General features: G+C 40.6%; 1 protein-coding gene and 2 long non-coding RNA genes across 5 annotated transcripts in view; 1 reads left to right on the top strand and 2 right to left on the bottom strand.

The window, feature by feature from the left end:
- Nucleotides 1-25,077, top strand: part of CCDC91 (coiled-coil domain containing 91) — a 211,349-nt gene that overhangs the window by 154,377 nt on the left and 31,895 nt on the right. For all 3 annotated transcript variants that reach the window (XM_040987458.1, XM_040987459.1, XM_040987462.1), the window contains one exon: nucleotides 16,633-16,746. In XM_040987458.1, coding sequence (XP_040843392.1) covers nucleotides 16,633-16,746 — 114 coding nt within the window. The remainder of the gene's footprint in view (nucleotides 1-16,632; nucleotides 16,747-25,077) is intronic.
- LOC121161154 lies at nucleotides 1,268-4,894 on the bottom strand. Its single transcript, XR_005884639.1, has 3 exons — nucleotides 4,798-4,894; nucleotides 3,747-3,840; nucleotides 1,268-2,032 (listed from the first exon to the last, which is right to left on the bottom strand). It is a non-coding gene; the product is annotated as an uncharacterized LOC121161154 (long non-coding RNA).
- The window catches only part of LOC121161155, a 96,994-nt gene continuing 77,865 nt past the window's right edge, over nucleotides 5,949-25,077 (bottom strand). The window contains exon 3 of the long non-coding RNA XR_005884640.1: nucleotides 5,949-6,125. This is a non-coding gene — a long non-coding RNA (uncharacterized LOC121161155). The remainder of the gene's footprint in view (nucleotides 6,126-25,077) is intronic.

Below are 25,077 nucleotides of genomic sequence, written 5' to 3' on the forward strand. Positions count from 1 at the left end.
ATGACTCTGGCTTATTAATTTTTGGGTTAAATTAATTTTGTGTCCCCCTAAGTCATTGTTCAAGCAAGGCCAGTGCATCCGTCACCGGCAGCAGCAGGCGGAGGGCGGGGAGGGATTCTGCTGGGACAGCGAAGCCAGAGGACCCCGGCGCACGTGGGCACTAGCCGCATCTGATGTTGGAAGTCCTGCCCAACAGCCTATAACCACAGCCACTGTAATTGGGGGTTATGTTTGCCCCAAAAGCCACAGACATCACAACCAGTGGTCAAATTTTCTTTACGAAATTTAGCATTGCCACCTGACCCTTCTCTTAGAAAAGGAAACGTTGTGGCTTTCCACCTCCCCCCCCCACACCCCCCCTTTTTTTTTTGCTTCGCAGGCTGGATAGTTTATCAACCCTGGAGTTTTTTTTTTTCTGCATCAACCTCTTCTACTTAGGTTCAGTTTAAGTTCATTTACCTCTTTTAGAATTTTAATGTATAAGCTAGATGCCTATCAGAGCATCAGTGTTGGTCTTAATGGTTGAACATTTTACTCCACAGAAACCAATGAAATTGGAGTACTTCCACGGATTTTTTCCATCCCATAAGATCACTTTTTCCCCTTTTATATGTGCTCCGTTTACAAGGCTACTAATATAGAAAGTAAATAAAGTCACAGAAATTGTCTGTTCGTGGAGTTTGTCCATTTCCCTGTAAATAGGATCCTGTATAGCCTAGTGACCAAATCGTTACCTTGCATGCGTTGGGGATCCCATATGGGTGCCAGCTCTAGTCCCTGTTGCTCCACTTCCCTGCTTGTAACCTGGGAAAGCAGTTGAGGATGGCTCAACACCTTGGGAGACCTGGAAGAAGCTCCTGGCTTCTGATCAGCTCAGCTCTGGCTACTGTGGACACTTTCAAAAAAAAAAAAAAATCCTGAAATAGGATCATGTCATTTCTAAACAGGGATAGATAATCCAACCTCTGCCTTTGTTTCCACTTTGACTTCCTGTTAGGCAGTGACTCTGCCGAGACTTAACTGTGAAAACTTCCACCTTACTCCTCCTTGAGAAAGTTTTTCCAGTAAGACACATTCAGGTTAGAGGCACACACTTAATCCTCTACTGCATTAAGAATAAACCATAAGTGGAACAAAAAGAGGCCACCCTTCCTCAGGGGAATATCCACAGGCAATGAACAATCAGATCTCAAAATGTCAATGTCACTTCATAGATTACTGTTTATATCAGTTACCACACATAAAAAAAAAAATTGTCTTTGGGAGACTGGCTTATTTCAGTGAATACACTGGTCTCCAATGGGCTAATTTATTTACAAAAGCTAGGATTTCAGTCTTTTTGTGATTGGGTAGTAGTATTCCATCATGTATATATACCACATTTACTGTATCTAGTCATCACAAAATATCTGGAAATATGGAGGCTGCAGACAACTTTCGTACACCAGTTTCTTTGCTCTGGGTCGCTTCCCAGATGTGGGCCCCGGGGTCATGGCAGATAAGTTGATGTGCATATACAGTGTGCAATAATCAAATTAACATTTCCATCTCCTTAGCATTTCTGAAAGGTTTTGATTAAGCCTAACGGGACATATTTATGGGAAATTGTGTGAAATTACAGGAAGTACATACAGTTTACTGAACAAACCAATGTAAGCAATGTTTCCCTAAAAAGATATGTAACTCCTTACAAAATGGACTGATTTTCCTTGGTGATTTTAAAAATGGAACATTTCAGCAAGGGCAGGGTCATCAAAACGAGTCCTCTTAATGGTATAATTAAAAAAAAAAAAACAAGATTTCAACAGATTGCCTATTAGGTGCGAAGTTAAGATGTCTCTTATTATTTGTAATTCAATGAAATCCTTGGAAACTATTCTGGGAGAGCAAAGATAATTATACTCAGCTTCAGCAGAACGTTGGCTTTGAACATCCAGCTTCTATTTCCTCTGGGAGAAGAACAGCTGCATGAGAACAGACCGACGTGTCAGCTCACAGTGCAGTGACGTACTGTCAGATCCAGGTGGAGTGTCTGTAATGGCAACATCTGAGTCCAAAATGCGCCAAGCTCCGAAACACTGGAGAGGCCTTTTCAAATCTGTCCCTCAGCATCCATCTCCTTGCCAGAGTGACAGGTTATTTTTAAGTACACCTATTCCATAATCTATTTTACAAGTTACTGTTGACCAAGGCTAATGATTATTTCCTAGTTTTAGTATTCAACGATGCCAAGTCTGTCAGATTCAGTGTTAGGATTTAGGTACTTGGAAGAATTCTAATGTTGCAGTTAAAAAAAAATACTGATAGGAACCCTGAGCTTAGTTTTTGAGAAACTAGTTAGCAACAATGACAGAGCTAACCTGGATGTCAACCACTTGGTTGCCATAGCACATGGAACTTACTCTGAACTTTTTTCATGTTCTCTTACCAGAGGCTACCCATTCCTTCCCCTTCATCATTTTGTGCTGAATTTCCCATTACCTGGGATGAACAGAATTTGGATTTCAAGAACTGTGAAAAGTACACAGGGTTAACCTGACTCCCAGCGTGTACGTCCTGTTAACGCTTAGCCTGCCTGGTTTTGAATGTGTACCTAACAATCCCTACCTTCCAGAGTTGTGACATCTCTGAAAACATGCATTTCTTTTTTACTAGTTAAGCAATTGGTATAAACAGCATCTGAAAGTCAGGTTGTCAAGGCAGTGGCAGAGCGGAGAGGCTGTGCTGGTTATTGAAGGAAGGGCACTCCGGAGCCTCCAGGAGACACAACGTTCTTTGTGTGATACAAAGATTGCCATTAAAGGGCTGCGGAGGGACAGGGTCTGCGGCAAAAAGCACGTTGTTTTCTGCCAGGCTGCAAAGCTGGCACCAACATCTCCATCCTTCTCCCCCATGTGGGCGGCAGGGCCTCAAGCAATGCAGCCTTCATTTGCCCCCACACTCTGCACTAGCAGAAGAGCCAGGACTTGCCATTCTGGGATACGAATGTCCTAAGAGGCATTTAACCCCTAAGCCCAATGCTTAACTGTGGATGTCACACATATCTGTTAGGTCACCACTGCAGAGTTTGTAGTTCAGCACAAACTCCTTTTATGTACTTAGCATAGTGCCTGAAACACACTGGACTTGCTCTTGCTAGGACGACCAGCTGGCATCAAAGGTATTATTCCTGCTGTTATTGTTACCATATCGTTCAGGTGTTGGCCTTTGGCACACCTGGCATACCACCATGTATGAACAGTGGGTGAAGGGGTGGTCACTGGTCACTGTCCAGCACTGTGGATTCTGTGCCATGGGTCTTGATGTTGTAGGATGTACGAAGCTGCTCCAGGACCTTCTCAGCATCACAGGGCAACAGAGAACCAGGGAAAGCAGCTGGCTCCCAGTTTGGCAGTATGTCTCAGGGACTTTGTCTCACACACTCCCCAAAACCAAACAGTATCACCAGGAAGTTAATGTGGACAGGCCTCAACGTGTGACTGTCCCGTTCTTCTCCCGGATTGAAGAGGCAGTGTCCAACCTGGGAAAGAACCCTCGGGAGTGAGTAAGTGTAGTTAAGGATGAAGTAAAAAGATTTTTCTTTCCATTTTTGCTTGTTATCTTTTCAAATTGCTGGCAAATTATGATCCATCTAAATAATAAATGGAACAATTAAGTATCTCTTTTGGCCTAGTAATAGCTATCAAAAAATATATATACTGAGCCATCAAGGGAGTGATGAACTGGTGCAAGTTTGAGGAACTAACCTGTTGTCTTCACTGCAGAAAACATCTTAGGGGGCGTGTCCGCTGTAGTTCCTACCGATAGCTCAATTTTCTTTGGGGAGTTCCGGGGATGCATCTGCTGAGAAAAGTGTGCATCTGTGCCAGATACTGTGTCAGGAGTTACAATCATAGAGTAGAATGTTTCTTTTTTTTTTAAAGATTTATTTTTATTATTTTTTTATTGGAAAGGCAGATATACAGAGAGGAGAGACAGAGAGGAAGATCTTCCGTCCGATAATTCACTCCCCAAGTGAGCGCAATGGCCGATACTATGCCAATCCGAAGCCAGGAGCCTCTTCCGGGTCTCCCATGCAGGTGCAGGGTCCCAAAGCCTGGGGCCGTCCTCGACTGCTTTCCCGGGCCACAGGCAGGGAGCTGTAAGGGAAGCGGGGCTGCCAGGATAGAGCCAGCGCCCATATGGGATCCCGGGCGTGCAAGGCGAGGACCTTAACCACTATGCTATCGTGCCGGGCCCGAGTATAATGTTTCTATTATAACCTATACAGTGAGCAGATTTGGGTGCTTACTGCTCCACAGGAACATGCATAAAGGCAAGTTAGAAAGTGCCATACTCAGAGCTGGCATTGTGCTGCTGTTGCCTGTAATGCTAACATATTACCAGTTGAACTTCTGGCTGCTCCACTTCCAATCCAGCTCCTTGCTAACTTGCGAGAGAGCAGTGTCCGTGCCTTAGTAGCTGGTCCCTTGCCACCCATGTGAGAGACCCAGATGAAGCTCTTGGTTTTGGCCCAGCTCAGCCCCGAGCCCTTGTAGATATTTGGGGAGTGAACCAGCCAATGGAAGAGTCTCTCTCTATCCCTTCTTCTAAGTAATTTAAAGAAAGTACTACATTTATAGTAGTTACAATGGAAACATTGCAAATATTTGCAGTGGTAGAATGCATAAACCATTGGTACAATACACAATGGGAATCTCTCCTGGAATATAAAGAGAAAGGACAAATGATTGAAACAATCTATAATATGGATGAATCTCAAAAATGCTAAGTTGAATGAAATTTATGAAAGCATACCTGTTATACAAAGCAAATGGCATGAATCGGATGACCCTTAAGAAAAAGGCAACAATCCATGATGGTGAAAAATCACTGTAGGGACTTTTGATGGGGAGAAGTGGACTTTTACGACATATTTACCTATTTACTCATTTGTCTATGTAAAAATCCACTCTGCCATGTTGAAATGTATCACAACGCCTAAAAAGTTTGTAAGCTAAAGTACACATGATAACTTTTTAAATAAAAATTACATTAACTTAAATTATGGAAAGGATATAAAGGAAAAAAGGCAGTCTTACTTACATTGTAAAGTTTTAAGGGCTAGAAATTAACAGGCTGGCACTTCATTATTTGGGAAGTTAGGAAAAAAACAGAAAGAAAAATTAAAGGTTATTCACAGCACTGACTGCACTGACTCAGCAGATATTCTGTCCCTTTTCAACTTATCACAGGACGTTATCAGAGGCTAGGGCTTAAACCCCAGAACTAATTAAAGATGATTTAGAGCTACTAAGTAATTACAAGGTTATTTAAAACACTATTCATAACTTCAAGATACCTAAATGTCCCTAAAGTAACCCTGCTTCATGGAGGAATTGATTGTACCTCCCCTGTAATTCTGGCTGGACTTGCTTAGATGTGACAAGAACTGATTGATCGTCTTTTGGGGACTGGCTTACGTCACTAGGCATGATGGTCCGCCACTGCATCCGCTCTAGCACAAGGATTGTTATTTGTTTTAACAGCCGAGTATTTTTTAAGTATCATGTACTTGATTTGTGGTAACTGCTATACAAACGTAATCAATAGCAGTGACGTTGACTTTGAGATTCAGCTCTGGTTTACACACCTGTCTATACTCTTCAGCAATAGTGGATTTTCTATTTGTTGAATTCTTCAGCAGAGAGACTTCCAATTTTCTTAATTATAAGTCTGTCGTAAAATATTACAGAATAACAAGGAAGAGGGAAGGGAAGGATCCTCAGACTCAACTACATACATCAAAGACATGAACTTTGTTTTCTTTACATAAATGAGAAAAATCAGTAGATTCTAGAAAGGGAAGGCACAGAAACTTTCCCAGAGACACCTGGCACTTCGGCGCTGAAGCAGGCAGGCTTCCCAGCACTGAGGAAACGCTGCCCTGTGCCGACACACTGAGAAGCGTCTCCATGGTGTTTGTCCGACAGCCATAACCACAATATAATCATCAGAAATAAAAGAGACAATAACAAAATTCTACAAAATACCTGAGCAGTCGTCTTCAAAACGTCACAACAGAGAAAGACTGAGAGCTGCCACTGACCGGTGAGGTCCGTGTGCTGGGTCTTACTGGGGTAATCCTGCAAAGAAAAAGAACAGCATTGGCAAAGCTGGTGGGGTGCAGCTGCAGGTGCTCACGGCCTTCACAGCCTGAGTGGCTAGTACTCTGGTTTTGTGGAGGCACCATCATTCTGTAAGGTGTCAGTGGTAGCAGAGGCCTTTTAAAATCTGCAGACAATACTCATTTTTCCACTTCTTCTGGAAGTGGAGGTAGCCAAGGAGGAGCCCAGTATACACTGCAGAAACTCCAAGCAGAACGCTCCCACTTGGGTCACTGAATTCTGTGATGTGGGAATAGAGAGAAGGCAGCCAAAGGAAGAAGAGTCAGCACTTCTCTTTCATAAGCAGATGCCCAGTCATCTTTTTTCAAGCCTCCCATACAACTGGAACACATAAAATAGACGTTCTCAGGGCCAGGGCCTATGCAGCCTTGTCCAAAGTGTTTTGTTGCTTAGTAGAAACAGTGTGGAAGGAAAGTGTAGCTACAAAGTGGACATGGTGTACGCATCTTTCTTAAACTAAAAGTCTTTTTTCCCATCCCAGTTTTCAGACTGCTGACAGCCAGGCAGGAAATTGGACGGCCCAAGAAGAAAGACCTCAATATATTGGTATCAGAAATTACCCTAAGGCAGCAACCCGGCCGCATTGCTGGGCCATTAAGATCACAGACCATAAACCACAAGTGCATGCACGGAGATGTTACTCAGCGTTTGTGTGATTTACACTTGAACATGAGCAAATACCCAAGTATGAGCAGATAACTTCTCATGGGGAGCAGAGAATAAAAAAAAAAAAAAAAACTTTCTCTAACTCCAAAGCATAATTTGCTCAGCTAGAGAAAAGATTTTACATTTATGAGACAAAAAGAGGGCACCTATTCTCTACAAGAATGTAGGCGTACAGGAGGGGTGCAGTGGGGTACAGCAGTGCAGCAGGCATACAGTAGGCATACAGTAGAGGTTCAAGAAACAAGGCTGAGTTGTTCTTGGGGAAGCCATGTGAAAACGTACGGAAGGACGATGAGGGAATCAGGGTGTCGTTTCAGAGGCTGAAAGCTGAAACCCGAGGGAGACTGAGAAACAAAAGATAGCTTACTTACAGTACTATGACCTCATTATTAAATAAATACGGGATTAAAGAACACGAATTTCTAGTGTGTAACATATCTAGATATACCTAAAAAAATCAACCCATCAAAGATCTCACAGAGGAAGGGAAGAAACCCTTTATGCAGAGTGAGGAATTTCATCAGGCCTATCAAATTTAAAAGCTCTGCAGAAACACTGCCACCTTACAATGCACACTTGACCGAACTGTCAGTTACGAGTGAGGGCAGAGAAAACATTCATTTTCAGTGAAATCAGACGAGAAGACATATCCTTCCCTGGTAATTTTTTCAGATTCTCTCAGGGCTCTGACAGCTTTCTGAAGTTGCATATGAATTTTAATATTTTCCCCTTAAGTTGTAAAACATTTCACTGAGGCTTGTATTGAAGCTGAACTTTAAGGAATATGGACATTTTAATACGAATTCCTCTAACCTGTGAACCGAGGAGTTATGTGGAACAGAACAACGATGCCAGAAATAAAAGCACACTGCTGCAGCCAGCTGCGTCCAAGATGCCGAAGCCCTGCCCCAGAGCTAGCGTCTCCAAGAATGGTGCTCGCAGTATGCCGATCTCGCAACCGTGTCCCCACACCCCCCAAGACAGATTCACTCCAAACGGCTCACATATTTACATGCAAGGCCAGGAACTATGACATTAGCAGGAGAAAACATTGATTAAGAAACAAAGGCCTCAATATCTTTGTTGGCTGAGAAGCCAAATGCGCAGCACACACAAGAGAAATTGGAAAAGGGGATTATATCAAACCAAAACAGCTACACAGCAAAGCCAAGGATCAGCAAAGTAAAAGGACAGCCTACAGACAAATGAATACTTGCAAACCATTCTTTTGGCAAAGGATGGGTATGCCAATTATGTCAGGGACTCCAAAATGTCGCAAAGACACTAGCATGCAGTTAACTAATGTGCAAAGATCTGAATAGACAGTTCTGCACAGAGGAAATGGTAATGCTTAGTAAATGCTACATAGCACAGACTATCAGGGAAATGCAAATCAAAACCGCAGTAAGCTAGCATTTCACAGAACATAAATGCTGGCGGGAAAGTGGATAGAAACTTTGTATTCCTACCAGTGCAGTAATCTATTCAAATTAGTATGGTAATTTAAAAATGTTTTAAGTATCTCCATAACAGATATAAATCCAAGCTTTTCCACATATGCATCTGTATATACAGAGGAAATCCATACACTGAAGAAATAGCTGTATTGCCATGTTCAACATTATTCACAATACTCAAGATGTGGATTCAGTTCAGTGTCCAGTCACAAATGGACGGATACCGAATGGCAGCCTGTCCATTTGAAGCAAAATAAATTCCACAGGTGCAAAGACCGCGCATTCTTTACCACAAGTCAAAGTTACAAACTAGCCAATCTGAGGTTAGCATGATGCTTCCTGCAGCCTAGAACGGGCAGAAGAGAGGAGGGAATGAAAGGTTGGATAGCAGCTATCCCAACAGCACCACAGGGAAGTAACAATTTCTCCCAAGTGTTCTGCAGCACGGCAGGCAGGTGACTGCTGTTCATGCTTTTGCACAAGAACAGGAAGAGGACTGCAGCCACTGAACACAAACACAAGACAAAGACATGGGAAGGCTGCTGGCTGGGCTTAGTGCATGTTCTGTGTATGTATTGAAAAGCTGTTCTGCACCCCACAGCAATGTGCAGGTAATTCCAGGTTAATCAAAGAAATAAATGTAAAAAGTGATGCTGTGGTATAATTCATAGGTGCTTTACAGTGGGGCCTGAGAATCAGAAGAGGTTTCTTCAAGGGGTAAAACTCCCACTGAGATCTGGCAGAATAACAAGCATCTTGACAGGAAGGGAGTGGATGGGCTCAGGCTGGGCGCAAGAGGCTGATACAGACAGGGCTGTGGTACCCAGAGAGCGATTCAAGGAAGAATGCAAAGTCAGGCGAGGCTGTCAGGCTAGGCTAGACTTGCTATCTTGGTTAGCTCTTCCTGTTTTTCTTACTTGATGAGCATAACTGATTAGTCAAAATCCTTTTGTACCCATCAACAGACCTAGAGTTCACCATCTTCTCCAGATATGTCTGGATCTGTCCCACTACTAGATGCAAGCCTGTGTAGTGTCCTGAATCTTAGCTCTCTTAGATGTGGTAATTTGATCTTATCATTAAGAGCTGACAAATCATTGTCCTGAACTTCTGCATGTTCCAGCAGAGACTAAGAAACCATGGAGAGGGTGAGCTTGTGGTGCGGAGACGAGTAGCCAAGAGATGAGTGACACAACACATTGAACACTGACCTGGAGATGGGAATGCGTCTGCAGACTGGTCTTATTGGGGCACTTCAGTTCTTTTTGCGCCCACACAGCTTGTTTTAGTTATTTGATTCATTGGTGGGCAGCTTGCAGGTACCTTTGCCCCCCTTCCATTGCCATTCCTGAACTGTCTCCTGCTCAGTTTTATTCCCAAGCACTTTGTAGCAAATGGATCCCATTCACTCCAATAAACTTTGTTTCTTATCTAGACTACCAGATGAATTTTTTCACTGCCTGTAGATGTGGTCCATACAAAACCACCCTTTGCAGCTGCATGTTGTTTTGATGAATACACGCATCCCGTCATGCATCTGATGGAGATCAGCAGAATCAGCGTAAAGACCCAAGTGTTTAATAATGACAAAATTTGCGCCTGGTACACCACACACACACACACACACACACACACACACACAGCTGCCCTGGATCTGTCTGGGGCTTTTCCCACAAGCCTCGTGCTCTGCCCCTCTGGGGTACTAAAACACCCGCATTGCACCATCACGCCAGTCCAACGCTCCTTGCTCTCTTCTATTCCTTTTGTTTAGGTAATTTCTGTTTCTTGGAAATGGTATCTTGCTTCCACAGTACTCTGTCCCTCTGGTAAGATTTATTTTGTCCTTTTGAGGGTACTTTTAAAAGTTGTGGCAGAGATAGAAAATGGAAGTTGAAAAAAAGATGTCAATACACGTTGACAGTGGTTTACTCATTGTTTTTACAGAGAAACTCTGAGCTGTGGAAGTGCAGAGCCTAGAGCTCCTCACTGTAAAATCCAGCATCCACTCTCCGAAGGAAAACTGCCCCATTTCTTCCTCTGGAATTAAATCAGATTAAGCCAGTAATCAATCTTTACAAAATCTTTTATCTCTACATGCTAAGTAACTATCAGTGGCTATAATCATTATTTCTAAAAAAAATTTACTTTTCTGATTTATGGGCTTAATTTTGGAGGCAGCTTTGACTCGGGCATTGAAACAGTCCATCTCCCTAGTGTCTTAAACAAAAGTCGACATGCTATGTTCAAAATTCACTATTACTCAAAAAGAAAAAAAAACAAAACACTCAACCAGTAATACAGTTATTTCATAGGAAAGAGCAGAGGATGTGTGAATCCAGATTCTGTGCCAATTTTGAACACTTTGTACCTTGCCGTAACACTCACAGGCTCCCATCTCTGGCACACATCACACCCTGGGTCATAACACATCTGTGCGTCTTTGGAGTGCTGCTTCACCCATCTAGGAAGACACTGAAAACTTGCCAGTCCTTTTCCTTAATTAGCCCATGGTTTAAGTTGTTCAGTTACCAATTTTAGAGACACACAGTGCCAAAAATCTAACCTATTCACTTCTGGCACATCATTTGGGGTGTTTTGTGGTTAATGATCTCTGTTAAGCCAGCGTGAGGAGAGAGGAGCAGCAGCCGATCCAGCTGCCGACGTCAGCAGCTCTTCACTGCGTGGCTGGCTTGAACCTTCACCCTTCAGGTCTCCAGTGCCCGCTTCAGCCTGCCTTCCCATCTCCCTTTTGTATGCTTCTCCAACTTTGGGCAGTGACCCAGCAGATGGAAGACAATCTCAAAGTAAAATGACTAATGACAATACAGTCTATGCAACAATAGCTGATTTTTAATGCTTGCACCAAATAAACGTCACTAAAGCTATTACCTCTAGGTAACACTGAGCATGCCCAAGTCATCCCTCAGTCTGCATCATACTTCTGCCTACGAGCCCCATGTTGAATGTCAGGTCATGATACACCTCTTCGTATTTTCCCCTTATTATTGTAGCTATTACATTTCTGTCCTTTTGTGACTCCCAATTAGTATCACCTCCAGTAACCACAGTGTCTTTCAGGAACTCCCTCATTTTAATGTTATTTCAGTTGACGCATTTTCATTTGCTTCCATGAGCAAGTTATAAACTAACCAAGTGATGCGAAAGCTTTTAGCTAGCCTGCCCCATTCTTCTCTTCGCCTTCTCAGTTTCTGGTAACCGTCACTGTATTTTTAATCTCTGCGAGATCACTTGTTTTAGACTCCACATGTGCTAACTAGTAGTAAAAAGTTGTGGGATTCTTTTGAACGTTAGTAAAAAAAAAAAATGCTATTTTTAATAGAGATACACAATTACACACAGTGTATCAGTGGTGGAAACTCTGTTTTGTAATGAACTCCCAGAACTCCAACAATCCAGGGAGAAAGGACAGTGTCAACAAATGGTTCTGAGAAAATTAGATCTATACATGCAGAAGCATGAAACAAGATATCTGAGTCACATCCTGTCCCCAAGTCTAAATGGATCTAGGAGCTCAATTTGTGACCTGATACCATCCAATTACTAGATGAAAACATCAGAAAAACTTGGAAAAGACCCCAGAAGTGGAGGCCATTAAAGCAAAGATACATACGTGGGATTCTATCAAGCTAAGACCCTTCTACACCGCAAAGCAAATGGCTGATACAGTGAAGACATGATCAAACAGTCTGCGAGAAAATAATTGCAAATTCTGCAACTAACACATGTTTAATATCTATGAAGAGGTCAAGCAACTCAACAAGAGGCAATATCCAAGGGACAGAATTCACATGATGAATAGACCAGTGTGTCTAGGCATTAAGGAAATGCAAAATATAAAACTCAATGAGGTTTTACCTGACTCTTGTTAGAATGGTTAACACGTAAAAATCAGAAAATGGTAAATGCTGATGAGGGTCCTAATCCACTCTGTGTGGGATGTGAAGTGGCAAAATCTTTTAAGGAGCACAATTGGGAGGTTACTAGGATCTGAAATTAGATCTAACATATGACTCAGCCACCCCACTCCCGAGAGTGCACCCAAACAAGATTAACATACATCAGTTAACTATAACTTGTCAATATCACACTACATTTGCTATCTTTGCCTAGACCTGTAATTCCATGATGAACATAACTGGCAGAATGTTAAGCTGGTAACCGTTACAGGACTAAACTACTGTCATAATGGGGGGGGGGGCGGTGAGAAGGGAATATGGAGAGGGAAAAAGAGAAATCCCCTATACTACAAAAAGTACCATGGAAAAATGTAAACATGGCTGTACAAAAAACTTTTAATTATCAGCACAGCTCACAGTTACGACTCTCCAACTCATTTGTCCATCAACAGATGACCGGGAAAGAATCCGTGGATATATACACTATGGAATGTGGCTCAGCAATAAGAAATGAGTCAAATCTTTTGCAGCTCAATGGTGGACAAAACTGGAAATGGTTTTATTCAGTGTAATAAGGTAGCTCCAAGAAGCCAAATATCATCTTTTTCTGGACAAGTGATAAACACAAAATTGCACAGAATGCAAAGATGTAATCCACAGGAGCAAGTTGATACTGAGATTTGATTGTTACAGTCCAACTTTGTTTTTTAACTTGCTGTGTGTGGAAATATTTACCTAACTGAATGTGAAGCCTGAGACTACGAAATGAAATCAAAGTACACCATTGTTTAAAAAAAAAAAAAAACAGCAAAGGAAGGGCGATGGACAACAAGGGCATGGGGCTGGAAGCATCTCTGGGCTCCTGAATCTGCACTGTGAAATATTTCAAACTTGTTCATTTGATATAAATAAGGTATAAAAACAGAACACTTAGTATATATACTTAGGACGATATTCCTCAGCCACCAAAAGGAATACAGTCCTGACCATTTCAGCTGAACAGATGCAGCGGAGGGTCACCACTGCAAGTGAAAAAAGCCAGTCTCTTACTCATGGAAGCTAGTATATAGTCTCCACATGATGTTGGTGCCATACGTTTGGTATGCAGTTATAAACCCTGCTGCATTCGGTCAGGCCCTATATAGGATAATATGCCCCTTTCCACCATTTTGCAGTCGCTGCCACTAATCCCTGACTCTGATATTATTGTCTGTTTTCAAGAAACTAAAATCAAAACCAAAAATGCTACTTGGAATAATTTAAACAAATGGTGTTTGAAAGGATAAAATATTTACCTTGATTAGGTTTTTTTATTTCTGTTTTTGATGATGCAATTCCATAGGCTCAGGGATTTCCTGTTATCAGCATTACCTCGTGACCCCAAAGTAATAGAATGTGCAATTTTCTGCTACCTTTTCTGTCTTTTTTGAAAAGGCTTTCTGTATCCGTGACTCTTCTTTACACAAACGGTATTGCCCAATGGATGCATGAGCAGGATCTGCCACCACCAGCACACGTGCTGTCCGAGCTTGGCCCCTTTAGAATAGCACTCCTTTTCTCAGGTGCTCTTCTAGACCCATGTGCAACTTTTGATATAATAGGTTAGTGCCAGGCATTCATCCTATATAAGAACTAAAAACTAAGAGCAGCACTGCATCTGAAAATCAAACCACCTGTCATCCTGTGGTTTGTTGCCCACTGACGAGAACCGAGTTGGTCATGGAGATGTGATTCCCATAAATAATGAGATCATTCACAACCCTTCACAACACTGCACTGGTGAAGAGCTTGCCAGCACTCCCCCTTTCTGTCTGCATTGTCATGTGACTGATGAAACGTGCAGATGTAATGGAGACGGAAGCAAAGCTAAAAGCAACACGCAGAATCCAAGTTATCTAGTACAGTACACAATACGCATTTTTAAAGCCCTAAGTGACTTCCAGCACACCCTGTTCATTACCCTATAGAAACTGGTACTGTAATCATTTGCATGGATCCTTTTTAGAGGGCACATTACTAAGGACCAACACGTAACATACCAGCAGTCGAGTATTTTTCCTTCTAAACTATTCACTCTAGACTAGTCAATCCCCTCTTGGAGCCAACTACTGCACATCGAGGAGGAGTTACTTTGCCAAGGTTGAAAAATCTGAACCTAGGGAACAAGCATGCCCCCATGCCATCGCCAAAATATTCTAGGAAATTATTTTTCATAATTACACATGCCTTAAATTCACTGATATCCTTGTTGGGAGTTGTCTGACATTTAATATGTCATGGCTTACCTTTCACATTCAAATAATACAAAGCCACCCTCCTTATTTGAGTTGTAAATTCCCTCAAAACTAGGCAATTTTGTGACCCAAGTGTTGGCAATAGTTACGAATCGCTATGAAGCTGTTTTAACTTTTAATCTACCAACTGTGACCCCCCTTCCTGTTTACCATATAACTATCACTGTTTTCAGAATTCAGTGATATATTTTCCCCTCTTAATATAAAACCTTTCAGATTTTCAAGTTATGACAATGCAATCAGGAGGAAATTCAAACCGAAGATATGTTTTATATTAAGTAACCTTTGCCCTTGTTGAAATTCGAAGTTTTTTTCAACTTTGATCTTTTCAAATGGTGAAAACAACTTTGTACTGCATCACTTTGTCAGACTAAGCTCAGTGCACTCCGTGACTATAAACAAAATATTGACAATTTCAAAAGTATTCAATGTGTACATGGAAGGGAACTGATAATTTTATGTAATAGGAAGAGAACAAAAAAAAAAAATCACCCATGTAGGAGTTATGATATGCTCAGGAAACTAAGTACACACATGCATACTAACATATACAGTATTTCTATGAACAAAATATTTTCCATCACAATTGTTAAATGCAGAATAAAATTAAATGCTATCCTCTTCACCCACTAAGGAAAGATACAAAATCTTATAAAACTAAATGTAAACAAAGTACAAGAAAAGAGCTGCTCTTATGGGCTGCTTCTAGAAAGAGTCTACGAAACAGAAAAGGCCAAATGCCTTATGAACATGTATCTGGTTTGACAAAAGTGGTTGCACTTTCTTGATTGGTCCTGATAAAACATCCAAGATGCCCCAAAATACATACAAAAATATGCTGATCACTTCTTTATTCAATTACAAACAACTAGAATACCCATGAATAAAAATCATTAAATATTTGTATAACCATGTAACTGAATGGACATGAGAATATCTACTGCCTTAAAATATTCTAAATATATCTGACGTGAAAAACAGCAGTTAAAAATAGAATGTGGTTTGAGTTCCATCTGCTTTATATCTAAACCTAGTTCTGCGTACATTGCCTTCTGCTCATTTTTTTCAGACTTTCTAATATATTCCAAATAGAAAATCTTTAGCAGCATTTTATACTTTTAGGGCTGTGTCTACTAAGCAAAACTAAGTGAAAATAAATATACATCACATAGTACAGGCTCCTCAAAGGAAGAAAATACAGTGCGATTTGAAAATATTCATGGAACAATAGAATGAAAGGATGCTTTTATTTTAGTGCAGTTTTTTTGTAAACTCCTGCCTAATTTTCCCATCATACATATTTTCCATGACCCTTTTGAAAAACCTTTTGTATTTTAATAATTATTCACAGAACTGTCCTACTGGTTGCTCTTGGTACTGTATATTAGTAAGTTAAAAACCTGTGACATTTATCACAATTCATTAGTTTAAAAGTTTTTTAAAAAAATCACTTCTTAGGAGTGTTTGATTTTTCTGTCATTTTTTTCCTCCACAGATTTTTCGCCCTCCTCCTGTGGATCTAGAATTTGGAATCCCTTAGATACCAGGTTACTATTTCAGTAAGGTGCAGAGGACCAGCTAACTCCCTGAAGTTCTCTTCAAATATTAGCACACAGGGTGGTATTTTTACCTCTTTTTCATGATGGCCAGCTCTTAACATCTGAACCTGGCAAGGGGACCAAGCTAGCTGTAAATCTTACCACCCAGACCACACTTGATTATTGTATGATGGCAAAATTAAACGTGAATAAAACAACTAGAGCATTCGGGTGTTCTTGGAAGAATAAACATGAGTTGGAAGTCTTCTGTGGACAGTGCAAAGTACAGGAAACCCATCAATCATGCAAACATCAAGCGAGCAGTCAGTGAGGAAGCTATTGGAGCCTGTCGGGCGCCCCCAGCCATAAAAGGCTTATTCCATTTCTTTTCCCTTGCGCTCAGCTTAGGGAAACGACAACTATGAAGTCTCTAGCAGATCCCAATGACTTCCTCAGTGCTTATTCTTGCTTAAAGGCACCTCTGAACAGCGTGCACTCCAACAGACTGCAGAGGAGTTTCGCTTGCTGTAAACTGGGCACAGACATGCCACAGTGCCTACCTCCCTCACGTGTGATCCTCTCCCCACCAACAGGAAACTGTTAAGGCAGCAATAAGAGAGGAGCAGAAGCGGAGTGAAAAGGCTGTGGAAGAGGCAGTGAGAAGAACAAGAGAGGAATTGATAGAATATGTAAAAGAACAGAAAAGGGTAAGTGTATCCTGCAAAGGTCTCATTTGTACTTCCATAAAATTTAGCCGTGCTTTCCATACATTAACACAAATTTTTAGATACTCACAAACTTAAAAATGTATAGAATGCCTATTGTCAATTTGATTTAGGAATCCCATCTGTGACTCCGAATGCCTTCTTTCCAAAAAAAAAAAAAAATCAACAATAGTTTCTTGCTAAAGGTCATTTTTCCTTTTACACTCAGGAAGATAATAGCTCTAGATTTTAGGGCTGTTTACATCATATTTGAGAGTCTGTTGTAATATTTCTAGGAATTTGCATGCCGCCATTAAGCTTTCCCGCTGCATTCACTCCACTGTGGTTCTATAAGACTTCATTACAGTCAGAGTGAGGCTGTTCCTGTGTGTTCCCATGTCACAGCCTTTGCTCAGATCAACCTGTCAGGAAGCAGGGAGCATAACTGAAGCTTGGCAAAAAGCATCATTTCAGGACAGTGATCTTGTAATGTGGAGCTGAATCTAGAGGGTCACATTGCTTGGTTTTTTCAACAAGTCTTAATAGTCTTCAGTGGTACAGTTAAATATACTTTAAAGTTAACTATACTTTAAGAGAAAATGTTCAGCACAATCTGTAAGAAACATCCTATGCATTGTATAATAAAAGTTCTCACGATGTTTTATTACGCTGTAGTATTTACATTCTATAAGTGAACACTATTTTATGTACTTTGTATGTCTACCAGTGCATATGGTAGACAGCATGTAGTTACATAATGATTCAGTCCTGTAACAGTGTTGAATATTTGAAGAAACTTAACACAATGTCTAAATTTAGTTAACCAATGCCAAAATCAACAGCAGATGTAAGATCCTGTTTGCCCCCTGCAGCTAAGCGGTAAGAGGTGCTGTACTAGATACTCGTGAGACCACCTGAGTCTTGTACCTTTAACCTGAAGTCAGATTTGAAAGGATACAAGGAAAATCCCCAACTCTCAATAACTGCCAGGGAGCTACAGCAAAGGATCAACAGCAAGAAAAAGCAAACACTAAGTTGTCTTTCCAAGTCAATCAGCCATCCACTAAAGCCTTCTGTGTGGGATTCAGCCTGTGGAGCTTTCATTGTGGAGGTTGTAACATTTTCACTCAACCCTGTTCCCCGAGTGTTGCCTAACTCTGAAGGGAACCGGGAGCCACACAGACTCTGCTTCGTGGGGAGCAGCGTGTTCTCAGCAGATTCTGATACCATCTGTGTACCCCAAGAGTTAGTTGCAATGAAGCCAGTTCAAAACTAGTCAACCAGCAAAGAAATTCTAGAGACTTGGCAGGTACGTTCTGGTCAGTGACAGAGAAGATTCAAAATTCATGTGGTTCTCCCTGTGGCTGTATGCCTTTTTACCATGTTCTTGTGGTAAGACTGCCGACCACTGGAGCTACTGTCTCACAGCACAGTGCAGGGCGGACAGGAAGTCACCACCGAGAGTGGAGCAGCACCCGACTTCGCTGCTACCTTTAGAGTGACTACTGTCTGGAGACACTGGCTTCCTCCAGGCAGGATGTCAGATTCCTCCCACAATGGAATCATGCAATACTTTGTCTGAGTGGCTTGTTGTAGATAACAAATATCCTGAAGGTACTTAGCATTGTACATGATACCTTCTAATTTATCCAGTCATCTGCTGGGGGACATTTAGCTCATTTCTACATTTTTAATATCTTAATATTATATGGCCAGTCCTTATCTGAATTCTAGACCTGAACAAGGTATGTCAACTCCATTCATAATTATTTTACATTATTTTTGATTGACATGGAAGAATTTTCCTAAAAGCTGTTAAAACCCTATTGCCTTCCCAGCCAAGAATAGTTACATGGTTATCCATAATAAATGGTTAAGAACATGACAGTAAGAAATGCCTTTTAATGTGGTTCCTGTGTAAGGTATGTTAACCCGTTATGTTGACACAAAACTGTCATGTCACTTCTATGTTCTTGCAGGTCAAACTAAGACTAGTATTGATTTGTTTCCAACAGATAGTTATTGCATGTAGGATGTTCGTTGAGAAGGAGCTATTACTGCTGCTAACTCCCCTTTAGGCACAGCAGCATGGGTGCCCGCCATTCGGAGCTGTTCTAGGTGGATACATATTCCCAACAGCACATCATGGCTCCACAGACCCCATCAGTGTGGGCTACTATGTTTACCCTCTTCCCATTATTCCTTAAAAACACAGAAGCTTCTGCCATTATTGGTTCTAATTAAAACTATGCTTCTCATATTAGTGTTTGGCATTCTGTTTCCTCTAAAATTTACAGTGCCAGCTGTAAAAGTTTATTCCACTCCTGTTACTAATTCACACATCATTACAAGCGATGTAATCAGAAGACTGTAAGAAGTTGATCACTTCCATTGTCAGGGTTATGGGGTTTTATTCATACAGCACATTGTGGGCTCTCTTACCACTTGAGTCTCTGCAGACAGAAATCTTTGCAAAAAGGAAACTGGGTAAAAAAAAAACATCTGAAATCAAAGCCTAATTACCCAACCTCTTTTTGGTAACTTCATAAAAATCAAGATTTATTATGTTCTTTTTTTCCAAAAATGTATCTCAGTGTTTAAGTAAATTTTTATTAAGATCTTGGGGCTTAGAAACTTCTCAGAAAAAAACCTATTACTTAGAACAAGTGTTTAGAACATTCATAATCCACTTCTTTGCACAAGGACTGATTTAGTTCAGCTCATCTCTCCTGTCCTTTGGAGGATGGATTTTTCTTTGCATCAGAACAGGATTTGTTTCCAGAAAAAAAATTTTTTTTCCTTTCCCTTCTCCAGCTTTTTCTTTTCTTCTTCTTCTTTTTTTTTTTTTTTTTTGTTCTTTAACTGGAGATTCAACTTGACATTTACCATTGAACAACTCAAAAGCCATAATGACCCTGGTTCCAACTGGCCTGCCATTCCATTCCACAGTAATCTGCTTCCCTGGAAGGGGGCTTCCTGGTACAGGGGACTGTCACTGTTTGGCTCTGGTGCATAAGACCTTTTCTTTAAATTTGGTTTGCTTTTCTGACACCATCCCACCCTGACCAAATTCCTTAAAATTTGAAATGTTTCATCCACCTGCATCTCTGCCTAAACCTTTTGCTTTTAGATGACAAACACGAGGAGACTTCCAAAACACTTCATTTTTCTAACACTTTGCAAAGCATCCTACCACTATGAATGCCAGGGAATCACGAATCACCCTGTCTTTTCCTGTATCTGAAGTCAGTACATTTTTAATCAATTGTCTAAACTCCAACAGGATTATACTCAGAATTAGCCTAAAGTTAAAATCAGAACTCCTGAGAGTTTGAACCTGAATTGCCATCCTGTTTACAAGTTTACGTGCACCAAATCAATATCTTTATCAATAATTTTCAAACTAAGCACTACTCCTTGGGTCTAAACACAGTTTTTTGTACTGTTAGTCAAGGTTATAATCAAAACTGAAAATTGTCCACAAGTTAGTTTGCTTTAAATGATCTACTAAAAAATGATTCAGATTAATTATAAATGAATTTCAGGTATAAAATGGATTCCTTTCTTGTAAATGTTCCTACAATCTTTGTTAAAATTGCTCTGTAAAAGCTGTTTTCTTAAGCACAACCCCCCTACACACACATTATTCAAGTTATGAATTTAGAAAGGAGTTGGAAAACTTACGTTTGCAGTCTCACTTCCCATCTATTTTCCAGTCTTTGATAGGAATTGTTCACATATCACTACAATTTATATAATAAGATAAACAGGAAACCCAAAACAATGTAAAAATACATTTCATTTGGGTTATTATCAAATAGCAATTTACAAGCACAGGAACTGGCATTGAAAGACCGTATTATTGAATCACTGTAAATTTTACATCAGCGTTTGTCAGCCTGTTGCTTTCTTTTGTTAAAAAAAAAAAAAGTGTAATTCGAATACATAGCCTTGTGCATTCCTGTCATTTTCCCCTGGCTAGGTCAAGCTCCAGCCAGAGTTATGTACTAGAAAGAGAAGTGGGCCATTGTAATATACTCAACCTCTGCTGCTTCATAGAAATAGAGAAGGTACCCATCTCCATTCTAGAATCATTGAAATAACCTTATAGAACGTTTCTTCCTCTAACTCTTTGACATTCTGATTCTTTAATGATGCCTCTGCATAAGTGTACAGCTGAAATCTCTTGGGTGCTCTTCTGCGGAAGACTTCTCACTTTGTATGACTCATCATATAAGACAGTCTCTTACATGAGATGTACTCATTAGTGCCACAGACTTTATTCTGTATCAAAGGAAAGGCAGAGAAGTAAGAAAGGGGAGACCACATCCCTGACACCTCCACAGGGTGGATCTGTGTTTGGTCATGACCTTGGGCTCTGGGACTAGAATGACGAGTCCCAGCCCATCCCAGAAGTGACAGCTGTGACACATGAGCTTGCTATGAGGGAGGAAGCGTGAGTAACCTCCAGCAAGCAGCAAGCACTCACAGCCAAGTAGTGATTCCTAAAAAAATAAAATCTCATCAAGACCTAACAGATTGTTTTATTTCTCCCCATCTCCAAACCCAGAATAATGTCCTGTGTTCTCTGCATCACCTCCAGGAAAATAATCTTCACTTCAGAGGATTGGGTTTTTGGAGAGGAGTAAGCAACAGTTTTATACACTTGAAAGGTTTTGGAGTCAAGGTCATCGTCAGAATCTCTTGTTGAACAACTCATGGGGCAGGGTGTGACTATCCTGCACAGTGACATGGAGCTGCCACCTTGGGATGGCTGCATTCCGTTTTCGGAGAGCTTTGGTCCAAGTTCCAGCTCTCCTTCCACATTCAGATTCCTGCTGGTGACCAACTCGGGAAGCAGAACATAATGGGTCAATTACTTGACATCCTGACACTCAGGCCAGTTCTTGGCTCCTGGCTTTGGCCTGGTCCACATGTAGCTGTTGCCAGGAACTGGAGAGTGAACCACCTTTGGGAGATGTCTTTTTGCCTTTTGAATTAAGAGGATGAAAAACATCTTTAAAAAATATTTTATAAACAACCAAAAAAAAAAAATCAAAAGGGCTCTTTCATTTCAGCTTTGCTACAGCATTGTGGGATGTGTGCATCTCAAATGCTTAATTATTATTATTTAACCAAAAGGCATTTTCTTGGTTCCTGGTCAGTTACCTCCGTCAAGCATGATTGTGAAACTGGACTACTTCCTGCTGCCTTACTGTTCTCGTCCTAAGAGGGATGTTCAATTAGGTGATCTCTAAAATCTATAACTGTCATAAAATCTTGTCCAGGTAATGAATCATATCTTTCTTGACTATGCAAGAGGTTTTTAATTCTGGTATCAGTCAGTTGCATCCTAATAACCTTACTGTATGTTATTTCTACATGACCTTGGGACATACAGCACTTGTCCAGCATTGGCCATCCTTCTTTCTGCTCCAGTTTTTATCTTGAGCTTCATCTTGGCTGGTTCTGTTCAGCCTAGGGCAGAAGCTGTACTTGTGTATTAAAGAAGCAGATCACGAACAATTCAGCACTTGCATTCTAAACACCTGCCCTTACGATTTGGGTCTTAGTTAGAAATGCTGAGTCTATCCAAGGCATAGAAAAACGAGTAACACATGCCAAGCGTCAGTTGTTGCCTATGCCTTGCGTTTTACCCCATCTGTAGATGGCAAAAGGAACCTGGACCACTCTGTGTGAGCTATGTTTTCACTTAAACCGTAAAAGATTGACTGTGCTACTGGTACAGTCTCACTTTTCACAGGTGCCACCATTACTAATGAAAAGGTATTTGCAATTAGAAAAAGAACCACAACAAACGAATTTTGCAAACTAGTGTTTGAACCAGTGATAAACTTCGCTTTCTTTCTAAATTAAATCTGGAAGTCACATTAGTGAAAACAATGATGTGAATAAATTTTACAATAAAGTGTAAAATAGATCTCGCCTATGGGCTAATTTACTCGTTTTCAGTCTAAACTTATTTAAAAATATTCTATAACATTTACATGAAAATTAGTAAGTTGTATATATTCCACGCATTTCATTTATCTTTCAAAAAAGTTATGCTTTGAAATTAAAAGCAGTAAGTTTTATCTTTGAGCGCTTCATATTGTTACCTGGGTCTAGCAGTCTTGCCTTCAGTAGGCACATTGATTCACGTGGTTGTAATTAATACTTCATTATTTTGTTACTGGAGGCTATATGGTCTGCCAGATTTTATTCTCCTCCTTTATATCCATCCAACACCTAGAAAACCACCTGCATTTCTAGATCCATTAGCCCTGACTGATAACTTGTCATGTGTCTTTCTGATCTTCCCAAAGTTGGTTCTAAAATGGCCTACAGCTACTTGGAGAACCAGTTTTTGTCTGAACCAGGGTACTTATAATGTGACAGACTTCCTCCAGTTCGTGAAATGTCAGCGGAGCCTATGGAAAGAACATTGAGTAGTTGACCAAAATTGAGAGGACAGAGAAACCATTGCCAAGGATATGAGCAAACTACCACACTCAAGGATAGATGCCACCTCTGCTAGCTGCAGTAGTCTCACCGTGCACTACAAGAAGTCATTGTAGAGTTCAGCCACGTTGAGCTCCCTGTCAAGCATGTAGAGGTTGTGCAGACCTCTAGTTTCTCACTTCTGAGTCACAGTCTTGTGTGAGTTAACTTGCTCTGTGGAGCCCTGGGAGCAGACAGGGGAGATACCAAGTATGCTGGGCTTTGCTTAGGGGAGTCATACCCCACAAATCTGGAAATTCATCATGGAAGGGTATCAGAAATCAGCAAGGAGTACAGATGGCCACTGCATATTTGGGGAATGTCTTCCAAGTTGCTATGGTGCTACAGAAATATTTTTCTAATGTTTCAGTCTCTTGGCTAATTCTAGAATGGATCCTTTGAAGTCAAACTAGGTGGGTTTCATTCTTACTAAAACAGGGCTTTCGCAACTGCCAGGCTCATAAGATGTCTTTCACAAAGTCTGCCACTTGGCCACCACAATATCATTCTTTTTGAAGTAATCGGAGATGTTCTACAGTTAGTGCCTAAGTTTTGTGACACTGTTCAAAGGATGTGCAATGTCTTGGGATAGGTTGTGTTTCTGCTTCCATTTACTTATCCTAAAAAACAATTTTATGTGCATGATATTTTTAAAAGCTTAGATGCGTGATGCTATCCTGAGTATTTTGTACACATTGGTTATACCATTTATTTTCACATAACAGCCGAGAGGCTGCTATGCAGTAGGACAGAGCACAATCCTCTTGGATTCCTATGGAGTCCAAGTGATGTAAGGTGTTATTGCTTGTATAACTGGCACCATCTCAGTGTTTATGCTTCACTGTCATCAAGCAGTCTGCTTCTTCCACCATTTACCCCATTCTGTTGCTATCGAAACCAGTTACCCAGGAATTCTGTCATTTTTCTAAGACTAGTTATAAATGTAAAATGAGAAAATGACGAGAAACTAGGCAGCAAAGTCATGTTTGCCAAATCAAGCCATACATTTTGTAAGCCTTGAACAGGCAACACTTGAGTCCTTACTGTGTCATAAGTACACAGGTATCCCTATATCTGTTTTCATTAGGTCTCATCACTTAGATCTTAGGATTCTGGGTTGTTAGAGAAAATTATAGCTGCTCAAGCCTGGCTGCCACTCAAGGCATTCTACCAGTAGTCTCCAATTTAGATATCTGCAACCCCACTGGGTCTTTCCCAAGTGATGTTGTCCAATCAATGATGCTGTCCAAAATTTTATGAGCATTCAATTTGAAGTATTTTTATGCTATGTCCTATTAACTTGCATTTAATGTACACTGAAATCAAGTCAAGACATCAGGCCATTATTGTCTGTTTTTTTTTTTTTTTTGCATATGTTGTTAGTATCTTGTACCAGGGACATATTAATCATAGCTTCCTTACCACTTTATAAGAATTTGAGTGTCTGCTTTTTATTCATCTGTGGGGACATTTGACATTTAAATAACCTCGTTGCTCAGTTTTTCCTTTATAGCTTAGAGTGCTTATTCATTTAAGATTTAGTGTGACTATAATATATTCAACACTCTGCTTTTGTCTTCAGTATTTACTCCATTCCTGTGGTTTATATTTTCCTTTTTTATGTATCATGTTGAAAATGAAAATATCTTGTCTGGGGTGGAGCTTTGTCATTGGACTAAACAAACATGTTCTTTCTACTATTAGTCTTACTAGCTTCATTACTGAAGAATCCTGCTGTTAACAACAGCGAAAATGAAAAATAATCCATCTGCTTTTTTATTATCTACTTTGATTGTTCATAAAAATTCCTTCCTCCCACATCTCTCACCAAAT

This window comes from Ochotona curzoniae, unplaced genomic scaffold (genome assembly GCF_017591425.1).
Source record: "Ochotona curzoniae isolate NIBS_2020 unplaced genomic scaffold, NIBS_Ocur_1.0 contig_4645, whole genome shotgun sequence".
NCBI classification, from domain to species: domain Eukaryota; kingdom Metazoa; phylum Chordata; class Mammalia; order Lagomorpha; family Ochotonidae; genus Ochotona; species Ochotona curzoniae.